This window comes from Clarias gariepinus, chromosome 14, assembly GCF_024256425.1.
Source record: "Clarias gariepinus isolate MV-2021 ecotype Netherlands chromosome 14, CGAR_prim_01v2, whole genome shotgun sequence".
In the NCBI taxonomy this organism is placed as follows: Eukaryota; Metazoa; Chordata; class Actinopteri; order Siluriformes; family Clariidae; genus Clarias; species Clarias gariepinus.
In genome coordinates this window covers 10826389-10840796 of record NC_071113.1, presented here as the reverse complement: position 1 = coordinate 10840796, position 14408 = coordinate 10826389, and the positions used below count along the sequence as shown (strand labels likewise).

Genomic DNA, 14408 nt, shown 5'->3' with positions numbered 1-14408 from the left:
AGGTAAATCATGACAGTTCGTAGACAGAATCATAGGCGATCCTTTAGTACATCTAAACATTTTGTATTTGATCTGAGCATGTGATGTAACATGACCGTCAAATAACTAAGAACCATCAAGACATTCAGTTCGGGGATGTTGGAAATGCACCTTAGAATTTGATTGGATGGTGACTATTCAGGGATGATCCTGCTGTATGGACATACCCCACTGTTGTGGATTTTTGATGAAATAATTGCAAAATTGCTGCATTTGTGTAGGCACCGTGGGAGGTGGAGAGCAAAAAGCCTTCGCCTGACTGGCCTCCTGAGGGAAATGTGGAGTTTACTAACTACAGCGTGAGATACCGGGAGGGCCTTGACCTGGTGCTGAGGAAGATTTATCTCCGAGTGAAAGGAGGAGAAAAGGTCAGTGATGATTAAGTGATCAGGCAGTGCAGGTCTCCTAGACCTCATTTTGCTCTGCATTGTGAGAACTCACCAACAGAAAAAGATACATATACTGTATAATCAGTTGTTGTGGGTTTTTTGGTTGTAGATTGGCATTGTGGGTAGGACTGGAGCAGGCAAGTCGTCCATGACGCTGAGTCTGTTCCGTCTGCTGGAGGCGGCAGAAGGAGAAATTTCCATCGATGGTGTGAAGATTGCCGAGCTTGGGCTGCACGACCTAAGATCCAAACTCACCATCATTCCCCAGGTCGAACACTTTCTCTCATTCACCCGCCCCATGCAATCTGTTTTACTTTAAACCTAGCTTTGAACACGGTATTTATTGTGAAATGACTATTTCTCATGTTGGGTTTTGATGTGTCTGCAAAAAAAAAAAAAAAAAAAAAAAAAAAGAATTAGGCCTGTTTGCCAAAAAAATTCATGCTGGCAAAAATGTACAGCAGCTTTAGGCTCCCAAAACATCTTGAAATGTTTATCAGTGGCTAATTAGCATGCTTCAACACAACTGTAGCTAATTTGCTGTGAATTCATGTCCAGATTGTAAACATTTAGGGCCGCCTTTTTTTTTGTTTGTTTTCAGGAATTTTCTTTTCTTGTGACCCAAATTCACTTTAAACACTTTTATTCCTGCTAATTCACCTCCAAACCACAAGAACCACGTGTCCTCATTTGACCCTCATTGCCGATCTCAGATTTAGGTATTGAGAATTAAAACCTGCCACAATAGTTGTACTGTTAAATACAAATATACTACAGTTGTATGGCCCAGAGGATTGATTGCATTTGAATTGATTAATATTGTTAGACATTATGTTGTTGTTTCCTGTAGTCGTTTCATGTGGCATGCCCGGTGGGTTTCCACAGTCCATAGACATGCAGATTAAGCTAATAGGTGCTTTCAAATTTGTTTCCAAATGCCCTCATGCCCCGAGTCCCCTGGCATAGGCTCCAGTCCTTCCATGACCCAATAGATGATGATACATGAAAAACTGTTCCTGAAATGAGGAATATTATAGGTTGCGACTGAAGGTGTCAGTATTTCCTGCTTGTGGAATCAGCGCCAGCGGATCATCTAGTAGACATTCTATGAATGTTACTTGGCAAACACCTACGGGATCTTTATAGAAGAAAATAATAGAAAGATGACTTAAGAAAGAAAGGAAAGTATATCATAAGAGGGGCATTCGAGTCAACCTTGTGATGAAATCTCTCAGGAGTGAAGTGGTAAACCTGTTGGACATTTACAGAAGTCAAGCACAGTACAGTGATGAGACTCATTTTAAGAAAGGCCATACTGTACGTCCATGAAGGACGGTCCTGGCCGAAGTGCCTCGGAACACACCGTGACCGTTCCTTTGAACATTCAGGAAGTGGACCATCTAATCCTCAAAAATCGATAGATACCTTGTCGCCCAACTTGTGGATGAGATGCATATGAATATTAGGTTGTTTTAAAAAGTTTATATACATTTTTGTCAATTTTTTTGGACAAAATGATGCAAGGATGCTGTTGCCTCTAAAAACAATGTTGCAATTATGAATTGGACGCTACAAAATATCAACATTGATTTCACAAAATATGTGATTTAGCCAGGGGCGCCAAAACTTTTTTTATACAGCTGTTACACAACTACGGTATAAACACACAATATAAAAGGGAACTGTAAAGATTTAACATTGACCTCAATCATCTACCTTTTTATAGGAACCAGTTCTGTTCTCAGGGTCACTAAGGATGAACCTTGACCCTTTCGAAAAATATAGCGATGAGGAAATTTGGAACGCTCTCAAACTGTCTCACCTACACAAGTTTGTCAGCAACCAGCCAGCTAAACTCGACTTGGAGTGTTCGGAAGGAGGAGAGAATTTAAGGTACTTGAACAAGATATACAACCTCCAGTATAATCTCAGTTATCGTACAGGTTTCAGTGATTGGTTATTACAGTAGAGCTTACAGCCACTGTATTCTGTGTGTGCAGTGTGGGACAGAGGCAGCTCGTCTGTTTGGCTCGTGCTTTGCTAAGGAAGACCAGAATCCTCATCCTTGATGAAGCCACAGCTGCTGTTGACTTGGAGACGGATGATCTCATCCAGTCCACCATCCGCACACAGTTTGAGGACTGTACAGTCTTCACCATCGCTCACAGACTCAACACCATCATGGACTACACAAGGTATGATGGGATTGCTCTTTACTGGTGTGTCTGGTCCATTAATACCAAATGGTGATGAGGCGCAACCAATCAGATTTTGGATTGATTGGAATTTATATGCTTTACTACGCGTGTATTTAGATTCCTTTTTACCAGTGACCCAACCCTAATCTTTTGTGACTGGTTAGAGTAATCTAATAGATTTTACTAAATTTCTATGTAAAAAAAAATGATTGATTTTGTAAGCAATTTAAAAAATCACTGCAATTACACAAGGGCTCTCAAGAGAGCAGGGGAAATTGGCCTTCGGATGGGAGGGATCATATGCAGCACTAGCCAATCAGAAGCATTTGTGTGTTAATGTTTACATAAGATCCTAAATACAAACTTTTGTCAGAGTCTGTCATGATTAATTACAAACGAGGCAGCATTGCCTCATACCTCCAGGGTCAAGGGTTCGATTCTCACCTTCGGTCTGTGAAGTTTGCATGTTCTCCCAGTGCTTGGTGGGTTTCCTGCAATAGATTGCCACTCTGTCCATGGTGTACCCCGCCTTGTGCCCAAAGTGTCCTTGGATAAATAAATAAATTAATAATTATAAATGAGGTCAAAGCATTTTTTGTTTCTTCTAAATCAACGTATATAGTTTATTAATCAAAGATGGGGGGAAAGTATTCTAATCCAGCTGTTGACTGCGAAAGTATTATTACATAGATTATTAGACACAATTTTTTTTTTTTTAATGGTCTACACGCAATTTTAGAACACAAGTCTGTCTATTAAAGAAGGAATTTTAATTGTTTAGCAGTCTACTCCTCAGATGTACATTAAGCAGGATTTCTCAGATTTTAATTCAATTAAACTATATGTCCCAGTATCGCATCAGATCATTTTTGTTTGTACAATAACATTCTGCACCACCTGACGTACAGCACTGAAGAGTCACCTGACGCGTAGTAAACTTGTGGAAGGACTCCATGCTAGCATGTCAGCGCATGCCCCGTTTACCCATGATGCCTCTCTCTGCATTGCAATGCAAACATGCAAAGACAGATTAATGCAGAAATGTAAATTGGTCTTTACACTAACATCTGCCCTTGGAAACCGTTGCTTAGAGGAAGCTTGTGTTTCCTTAGTTCATAGTCGTCATGTGATGAGAAAGCTTTTGCTAGTAGGTAAGAATTGGCAAGATCAGTCGGGAGAAAATGGGTTGAAGGAGGATTTCTAGTATCTATTTTGGGGCTTGTTGATTTTATTTGTAATTTTGTAGACCTAATGTATTTGTAATACTTAAGTCATCTTGTTTTTAATCTTTTTTTGTTCGCAGAGTCCTGGTGTTGGACAAAGGACAGATAGCAGAGTTTGACACACCAGCGAACCTTATTGCACAGAAAGGAATATTCCATGGCATGGCGAAAGACGCAGGGTTGGCATGAGCCTTCGATGCTGTAAACACAACAGTGCCTTCATCCACACAGAGACAGTGAATGTATCTTTATTTTGTTACTCAGCTGGACCTGCAACTTTTTTTTTTTTTTTTGCATTATTGTTTTTTTTTTATATGAAATGTGGTCTTACTGTTACTTTAGCCACAGATTTTTTTTTATGATGAACCAGTTTATTTTTGTACCGTGTTATTTAATTTACTTTTGAGGCTTTGCAATGAGGCAACATGCTGTTGTAATAAAGGTGCCATTTCGTTTTGTATAGCACACATAGTACATAGTTTATTCCCAGCAAAGAATTATGTCTAAAGCATTACTGCATTTTTTTCTTTGTCATTAGTAAGCTCCAAAGTTGATTTTGTGTAAAATGTGTAAAATTGCGTGACAATCAGTTTCAGGATGCCATACAAGTTGTTTGAAGTATATCCAGACTGGATCCATGTTTTATATTGATTAGACTTCAGCACAGAAGCACTGATTTCGTGGCCTTCTTAATTTGAATGTTTTCAGTTAAAGGGATCATAATTACAAGGTGTCCCAAATGTTTTCCATACATAGGGGAAAATGAACACTTTTTTGAAAAATGTACCTTGGTTTATAAAACATCCTTTACATATCATCACCATTCAATCGCACAAGATCTCACCTACTGTACTCATGATAAACTGGTGTCATGCACATAATTGCACTTCAAATGCCTTTCCTTAAATTATCGACTTATCCAACTGATCCAGCCATCCTTTACTGTATGTATGGAAACTTTTGGTATGCCCTGCATTTCTTCCTTCAGCGGATACAAGTTTACACCTCATACGAACCAGTCTTGCACTGTTTGCTCCAGGACCATTCATTCAGACATAAAGAATAGCTTTTACTGAAGAAATTGATTAGATTCCAAGCAACTGTACACTGTGAGTAAGCGATATGTTGTGATCATGTGAAAGCACTAGGTCTTTTTTTTCCTAAATAATGATAATAAAAATTTTCATCTATAAACACATATATGATTATATCTAAAACTATAAGAAAAACACTATGTGAAATTTTAATAAACTTGAGAAACATAAATATTGTGTGAATGATCCAAATGTTTTAAACTTTATGATGTAATTCACTTTGAATATGAATTAAATTATGGATTAAATCATCATAACTTTGCTTATACTGTGTCTATTTTTTTGTGCAAGTTTCCCCAAATAGCACTGATCATCCATAACATTACAGTGCTAAGACATTAAGCTCAGTATTGTGTAGATTTCCCCTTGTGCCGCCTGCGCAGCTCTGGCACGTGAAGGCATTATTCCATAAAAGCTTTGAGGTTGTTCTGTGGTTGGTGACTTTAGGCTCTTTGATGGATTGGCCCCATGTGCAGCAGACTGTTGTACTTTGTGTCCTGGTACGGTTCTATAGTGAGCAGCACTGACTTTCTCAATGATATGTGTTACATTGGCTTTTCTGTGGGATCGGATTGAATGGCCTAGCTTTCGGTCCCAGCAGCCATGAGATTTGGGTGTCCATGATCCTGTCACCAGTTTACTGGTATATAATTGATAATCAGTCCTAATGTGTTAATATTATATAGGGTGAATAGTGGTAAAGTGGGACAATTAAGCTTAATAATTTATATCTTTGCATGGATATGTTTTTATTACTAAAAATATTACTAAAAATCAACAATGAGTTCATCATTAGCAAGTATGTGATAAAAAAAAAATCTGTGGCTATGACATCACTTCCGGGGTGTGGCACATCATATGCATAATATACATTTTCAGAAAGTGTCCCACTTTACCAACATTCACTATAATGTTAACATGATGACTGATCAGTGTATGTTGGCACAACTTTTGAATGATTTTTTTTCACAATTTATTTGTGAATTACTGTGTCAAATAAGTATTTGATTACTTGCTTATCAGTCAGATTTCTGACCCTCAAAGACCTGTTACTTTGCTTTTAAATAGTCTAGCTACAACCTGCTCATGATTCTAAATTAGTAGCGCCTGTTTGAGGTCGTTAGCCCTCATAAAGACACCTGTGCACCTCACCATCAGCCAAAGTTTAAGTAGATACATGGGGTATCAATGATGCTAAGAATGGTGAAAAATCAGCCCAGAACTCCACAGGAGAAGCTGGTCAATGCCGTGAAGAGAGCTGGGACCATCGTTTTCAAGGCTACTATCAGTAATACACTAAGACGCCATGGTTTAAAATTTTGCATCGCCTGGAAGGTTCCCCTGCTTAAGTCAGCCCATGTCCAGGGCCGTCTAAAGTTTGCCAGGGACCATCTGGATAATCCAGAGGAGTTATGGGAGAAAGTCCTGTGGTCAAATGAGACCAAAGTAGAACTTTTTGGTCTTAACTCCATTCACCATGTTTTGAGAAAGAAGAATGATAAGTACAATATCATCCCAATAATACCATACCTACAGTGAAGCATGGGGCTGGAAGCATCATGCTCTGGGGGTGTTTTTCTGCACAGGAGCCAGGACGGCTCCACTGTATTAAAACAAAAATGTGTGTTTTCACGATCTGTTACAGGTCACCCAACATGATGCAATTTTATAACAAGGTGCTGTCATCACGTAAAGCTGGTGAATCTTGTAAAGGAAAACTGAACAAATACCACTGCAGTTTGAAAAACCTTTTTGTGCGGTGGCTTTGAAGCATTTTGAAAAATAAGACAAAAATCACACTGATATAACCTAAAAAAAATTGTCATAATATTTAGACATTTGTGTTTTTTAAAGTGTTAGGGGTGATAAAGATGGGTGATCAGTTTGCATTACTTCTTGTATGTTCTGCAAAACACCCGTATGGACATGTTTACCCTTCAGTTGCTCAGATGTACAATAAGATGAATATAAGATGATCCAGATAATGTTGTATACCACATGCCATAAATATCTATGTTATGTGAATGTCGGATTATGGGAGCCACAGGGAATGTGCTGTTTTGGGGTGTAGTCTAGCTGGTAATATGTTTTACCATCAGCTGATGTGTGGGCTATCTGGGATACAATTCACATTCTGCCACTGATTTCAAGGCCAACTTTTTTTGCATCCATGAATCAAGATATAAAAGGAAAGCTATGAATAGTATGGAGACAGATAAAAGAGGTCTAACAGTAATCATTTTCAGACAGGGATGCGCCACTCTCTAGTATTGGGGTCTCTACTAGGTTCAAGCGATGGATCATTATAAAGTAGGATTTTACATAATTTCCTACTCAAAAAAGAATTTTTAATGACTTTAAAATCTTTCTATTGAATAAATTAAACTATTAGCTGATATTCAGAAATAAAATGCTATTATATTGCACCTTTAATTTTAACAGATGCAGCTATTTTACATGACCTTTAATCACTTTAAATGCCTTATAGGGTCTAATATAAAACTGAAATTGTCGTAATTCACTGATAAGCCTATAGAATCATAACATGGTGTGTTGTGATGACGTTAATGGCTTTAGGTGTTCCTGCTAAATAAACTGAAGGTATACATGACAAAGCACAACCATGAAGAAAGAGAAAGCGTTTATTTCGTCTGTCAAATGTTAAATTAAATTTAATTAATTGGCTACGTGAATGGCATGCACCGCAAAAATCCTTACAGGTACATTATTTGCTATTTTTTACCTCTTAAATCAGGCTAAGTCATGTAACAGCTCTGAATGATATTTCAGCACAATGCCATGTAATTATAATTATTATGGGTCCCAAACATTGGCAATGCTACAAGCATAAACTAGAACACTCTAGACAAGACACCTCATGTTCTGTGGTTTGGAGTCGGGAGAATTTAAGTTAGCTTGTTTCTCTTTTTTTCCTTCAATTTATAAAGCAGTTTCATCCCATCATATCTTTGACAGATGATGGACACAAAAGGATCAACAGCCCAAATTGGCAGGATGTAAGGGGCCAAACCACATGAAACACAGATGGGTTTGGCTACTGCTTTGGTCCCACACATATCACTGCAAGCATCTGGCAGTGTCAAGAGAACAGGGGGGAAAGGTATTAAGAGGTTGTGACAAAGCAAGATTTCTCAGAACGAAACAAAGCAGACGTTTGTTATCTGAACAGCATTCCTATGTCTATGCAAACAAGAGCCGCTGGACTTTTCAGAACAGGTTTGAATGAAGCCTGGCGTGTGATAGTGTTTTTTTCGTGCACCCAAACTTTCTAAAACATGAAAGTGCCTGGGGCTGTCCGTGTAGCTGTGAATGATGAAATCATGCTGAGAAAGTCTACGTGCTATAAACATGCTACATGCTCCGTCCATCGGACTCCTGGTGCAATAGCATTTGATATAGAAAGAAAGTTTTATTTGGTATTACGCAAGGTTCTGTTTTTGGACCCCACACACAATGCTGAGAAAGCAGAATACAAATATCCTGACTGTCTTTTAAATCTAGTCACTCATCTATTGCTCTCCCAAAGGAATTCTGACCAACTTTGTCACAACCTCTTAATACTTTTCCCCCATGTTCTTCTGACACTGCCAGATGCTTGCAGTGTGACTAAAAGCAGTAGCCAAACCCATCTGTGTTTCTGATTTGAGTCTATATTTAGAGCATCTTGAAAAATTTTAATATCATAAAAAGTTTTTTTTTTTAAATACATTTATTTAAGAAGTGAAACTCGCATGTTTTCTTGATTCACATATAAAGTTCATTTCATGTCTTTATTTCAATCATTATGGCTTTGCAGCTCACAAAGTTTCCAGTATCTCATAATATTATAATACAGGGTGTCCCAAAAAAATTGACATCATATGAATATTTGACTAACTACATGTCCTAGACAAATTAAACTAAATAGGCATTAAGCCTAAAGTTGAAAAAAAGATTTATTTATCAAAATTTCAACAACATACAACAGATGTAGATTTTATAACCGATTTCACAAAGCTTTTTTTTTTACAAGTGTTTAATATGCGCACCACCTGTGACACAACACACGTCAAGTCGGTAGTCCAGCTCCTGCCAAACACGCTGTAACATATCTTGCGTAACATACTCCAGCGCCTCGATGATTCTCTGCTTGAGTTCCTCTAGGCTTGTAGGAAGAAGGGGGATAAAGACCAGTTCTTTCACATAGTCCCATAGAAAAAAATAAAAAAGTAAAAAAAAGTAATGCATTAAACTTAATTTTTACACTTTAAAATTTGCGCGAGAATTGGTTATGTTGTTAGACTATTTTTGGGACACCCTGTTATTATGGTATTACTGGACCATGATTTCTCTGTCTAGTTCAGTGAATGCAACCACAATCATGGAAAAGTCTGCTGACTTGACAGTTGTCCATGTCAGGGATCGGTAGGGGGCGTGGAGGATCTAAACGCAGAAGAGACAGTTCACTTCAGATAGCAAATGGAATTTGGGTGCTTGTGACTTGGTCGACAACATTATATTTTAATGCCTTGACGTTAATTCCGCGTAGAGCTGTGATTTGGAATAAACCCGCTGGAATGCCGAAGCGCGGAGTGCCAGCACGAGCGGGTCGAGGAGGGAGGCAGTGTGTATGATGCTTGGCTCATAGGAACGCGGAAGCGCAAGCTTTATGCCGGTATGAAAAACCTGAGCCTTGCGGGGAGGCAGGAGCGAGCAGAGCCGGCAAGAAACGGCAGCGTAAACCCGGTGAGGAGAGGAGATAAATCGGGGTCGTGAAGTGGGCGAGGGTCGAAGCCAGAGAAAAGAGAAGAGGTCCGTGATCCAAATTTGTGGTCAGTGGCAGGTAAGCAGTCGGTAACAGAAAATCTCCAAATGTGTCTAATCCAAAACAAAAACGCAAAGTCGTAGTCAAAAGGGCAAAGCGAGGTCGATTGGTCGACAGGTAAATTGAGGCTGAGAAGGCACACAATAAACTGGCGATGTGGTGGTGTCAGCGCATGGCTTAAATAAGCATGAGAGGTGATTGCTGATAGGAGACAGGTGTGTGAAGAGCGGAAGGTAAGGTGGTGAGTTGGAAGAAGTTGTTGGGAGAAAGGAACGGGAATGCTTCAGTAATCTTGGCGAGACTGTGGCTTGACTTGGCATGACAGTACCCTCCCCCTTACGAACGCCACCTTCTACCAGGTGCCTCGGGGTAGAGCCTGTGAAAATCAGTGATCAAAGAGCGGTCTAGGATAAATCTTGCGGGTACCCAGCTTCTCTCTTCAGGACCGTAACCCTCCCAGTCCACTAAGTACTGGAGACCACGCCCACAGCGGCGAGACTTGAGAAGTCTGTGGACAGTGAAGGCTTCACCCCCGTCTATAAGTCGGGGGGGTGGAGGGGGTTGGGAGGGTGTAGACAGTGGGCAAGAGGCCAGGCAACGAATCTGGGAGATGTGGAAAGTGGGGTTAATTCGGCGCATGGTGAGAGGTAGCGATAGCCGGACAGAGCATGGATTGATAATGCGGTTAATAGTGAAGGGACCACCGAACCTTGGAGAGAGCTTCTTCGAGGTGGTCTTGTGGGGAAGGTCCCGTGTAGATAGCATGACCCTTTGGCTGACATGATACCTGGGGGCTGATGATCGATGACGGTTAGCATGACGCTGGAAGGTACTCACTGTGTGCAAAAGTTGCTTGCGGGCCTGCTGCCATGTCCTTTTGCAGCGACGGACAAAGGTTAGCGCTGAGGGAACCGCCACCTTCTTTTCTTGGGCAGGAAAGAGGGGTGGTTGATAACCCAGGCAGCAGTGAAAGGGGGACATGCCTGTGGAGGAAGTTGGGAGCAAGTTGTGGGCATACTCGACCCAGGGTATGAATCGGCTCCAAGAGGATGGGTCTCGAGAAGCCATGCACCTTAGGGCCTCAAGCTCCTGGTTCATTCGTTCAGTTTGTCTGTTAGTCTGTGGGTGAAATCCAGATGAGAGGCTGGGGGTGGCGCCGACAAGGTTGCAAAATGCCTTCCAGAACTGGGCCGAGAACTGGGGACCCCTGTCCGAGACGATGTCGACAGTGAGCCCGTGAAGTCGGAAGACATGATTGACCAGGAGCTTAGCTGTTTGTTTTTCCAAGATGGCGCCGGTGAGGTCGGCTGCCGTCACGACTGCTCCGACCAGATTTTCTTTGTTTTTGTTATTTAAGCTAGTTTTTACCGTTTTAAAACCAGTCAAATTACCACCATGGAGTACATTAGTTATGATAGAGACACTCTTGTTTCTATTGGTATACAATGTACTCACAATTCGACGTTTTTAACTCCGGATCCGAGCTGGCCGAGTGAGATCCTGAGGGACAACAAAGGACGCGACGCGAAGCGGCGGCCCCGAGGGAAACGAGCCGGCGTCAGGAACAGGCTGAGAGCCCGTGCACACCGCACACCTCTGCCTAGCATCCTGCTCGCCAACGTCCAGTCACTGGAGAACAAGCTCGATGACCTCAGGGCCAGGATAAAGTTCCAGAGAGACATTCAGGACTGCAATCTCCTCTGCTTCACCGAGACATGGCTGAACCCAGCGGTGCCGGACCACGCCATCCAGCCGGCCGAGTTCTTCTCGGTTCACCGCATGGACAGGACGCGGGACTCGGGGAAGTCAAGGGGAGGCGGCGTGTGTTTAATGGTGAACAGCAGCTGGTGCAACAGCGCAAGCGTTGTTCCTCTCACACGCTCCTGCACACCAAGTCTGGAACTACTGTCCATCATGTGTCGTCCTTTTTACCTTCCTCGGGAGTTCACATCGGTCATAATCAGCGCCGTTTATATTCCACCACAAGCGGACACGGACACTGCCTTATGCGAGCTGCATGAGGCACTCACACAGCAACAAACACAACACCGGGACGCTGCGCTTATTGTGGCGGGGGACTTTAACAGTGCCAACCTCAAACGTGCAGCGCCAAACTTTTATCAGCACATCACCTGCCCCACCAGGGGCGAAAGGACACTGGATCATTGCTACACCACAGTCAAGGACGGTTACAAGGCACAATCTCGCCCTCCGTTTGGCAAATCCGACCACGCCGCCATCTTCCTCATGCCAAAATACAAACAAAGGCTGAAACAGGAAGTTCCGGTTCAGAGGGAGGTCGCGCGCTGGACGGACCAATCGGTGGCCGCGTTACAGGACGCACTCGATGACGCAGACTGGGACATGTTCAGAAACAGCTCCGATGGTGACGTCAGCGTGTTTACGGAAGCGGTTGTGGGATTCATCGGGAAACTAGCGGACGATACCGTGGAGAAAAAGACTATTAAAACGTTTCCCAACCAGAAGCCGTGGGTGGATAAAACCATCCGCGACGCTCTGAGATCTCGCACCGCTGCCTACAACACGGGACTCGCGTCGGGGGACATGGAACCATACAAGGCTGCGTCATACAGAGTCCGGAAGGCGGTGAAAGAGGCGAAGCAGCGCTACGGGAGGAAACTAGAGTCACAACTCCAACAGAGTGACTCTAGGAGCCTGTGGCAGGGATTAAGGACAATAACGGATTATAAAGCACCAACATCCGGTATGATAAACGCAGACGTGTCTCTGGCAGATGAGCTGAACACTTTTTATGCTCGCTTCGAGGCTGCAGCTAAAGACGCTAGCGATGCTAATGCTAGCGATGCTAATGCTAGCGGCGCTAATGGCTGCAGACAGGAAGTCATTGCCAGCACCGGAAGCGCGTTCATCATCACCGAGCATGACGTGAGGAGAGCCTTCAAGAGAGTGAACACCAGGAAAGCAGCAGGACCAGACGGCATCTCAGGCCGCATTCTCAGAGCCTGCGCAGACCAGCTAGCACCTGTGTTCACTGAGATATTCAACATCTCTTTATCTCAGTCGGTGATCCCCACATGCTTCAAAGAGTCCATTATTGTTCCAGTCCCAAAGAAACCTCATCCTGCTTCCCTCAATGATTATCGCCCTGTAGCCCTCACCTCAGTAGTGATGAAGTGCTTTGAACGCCTGGTCAGAGACTTCATCATTTCTTCACTACCAGACACACTGGACCCACTACAGTTTGCATACCGTCCAAACCGTTCCACGGACGATGCAATCTCACATCTCCTCCACACATCTCTCACTCACCTGGACACTCGGAGGGGGAATTATGTGAAAATGCTCTTCATCGACTACAGCTCTGCATTTAATACCATAATTCCCTCCACACTCACCACCAAGCTGGAGCACCTGGGACTCAGCTCATCCATGTGTCAGTGGATCTCCAATTTTCTGACTGGCAGACCACAGGCAGTAAGGATGGGCGGCCATGTCTCAGCCTCCATCACTCTCAGTACTGGAGCCCCCCAGGGTTGTGTTCTGAGCCCCCTGCTGTACTCTCTTTACACCTCTGACTGCGTGGCCACTACCAACTCCACCACCGTCATCAAGTTTGCTGACGACACTGTCGTGGTGGGCCTGATCACCAACAACGATGAGACGGCCTACCTGGAGGAGGTTGGAAATCTGGAGAACTGGTGCCAGAGAAACAATCTCCTCCTGAACGTCAGCAAGACAAAGGAGCTGATAGTGGACTTCAGTACAAAGCAGGAGAGGAACTACCAGACCCCCGTCATCAACAGGAGCCCAGTGGAGAGAGTGGACAGCTTCAGATACCTCGGTGTTCACATCACGCAGGACCTGACATGGTCCTGTCACATCAACACCGTGGTAAAAAAGGCCCGGCAGCGTCTGTACCACCTCAGACGCTTGAGAGACTTTAGACTGCCCTCCAAGGTGCTCAGGAATTTCTACTCCTGCACCATAGAGAGCATCCTGACGGGAAACATCACGACCTGGTTCGGGAACAGTACCATGCAGGACAGACGAGCTCTACAGAGGGTGGTGCGATCAGCTGAGCGCATCATCCGCATCGAGCTCCCTGACCTGCACTCAATCTACAGCAAGCGGTGCTGGACCAAGGCCAGGAAGGTCGTGAAGGACCTCAGCCATCCCAACAATGGACTGTTTACTCTGTTGCGGTCTGGGAAGCGATTCCGCTCCCTGAGGGCCAACACAGAGAGACTGAGGAGGAGCTTCTTCCCGCAGGCGATAAGGTCTCTCAACCACACCACTAGGCATAACTAACACAATATTTTCACAATTCTCAAAATCAACCAATCAATCTTTATACATCAATGGACAATATGGACAACTCCACGCACATCACATCTACACTACATGTTCACGTTTACATTCTGGACCATTACACAAAGTCACTTTAATAACTATTGCACAGAGTCACTTTTTCTATGCATACTTGCACAAAATTATAGTTCTATGCATACAATATATTTCTATTTTCATGTTCTATTTTTTTCTAGTTAAATTTTTATTTAAATTTAAATTTTTTATCATATTTCGTCTATTGATATTTATTACTTATAAGTTTTAATTCTCTTTTTAAGGTCACTGGCGGTCGTGTAAGCATTTCACTA

At 42.8% G+C, this 14408-nt stretch overlaps 1 protein-coding gene across 2 annotated transcripts in view; it reads left to right on the top strand.

Moving 5' to 3' along the window:
- abcc3 (ATP-binding cassette, sub-family C (CFTR/MRP), member 3) overlaps window positions 1-5181 on the top strand; it is a 49621-nt gene extending 44440 nt beyond the window's left edge. Inside the window, exons 27-31 of one of the 2 annotated variants that reach the window (XM_053510980.1) lie at window positions 261-407; window positions 538-696; window positions 2155-2321; window positions 2429-2623; window positions 3930-5181. In XM_053510980.1, coding sequence (XP_053366955.1) covers window positions 261-407; window positions 538-696; window positions 2155-2321; window positions 2429-2623; window positions 3930-4038 — 777 coding nt within the window. In that variant the 3' untranslated portion in view covers window positions 4039-5181. The remainder of the gene's footprint in view (window positions 1-260; window positions 408-537; window positions 697-2154; window positions 2322-2428; window positions 2624-3929) is intronic. The other variant, XM_053510981.1, reaches the window with a different exon arrangement.
- The last annotated feature ends 9227 nt before the right edge of the window (window positions 5182-14408 follow it).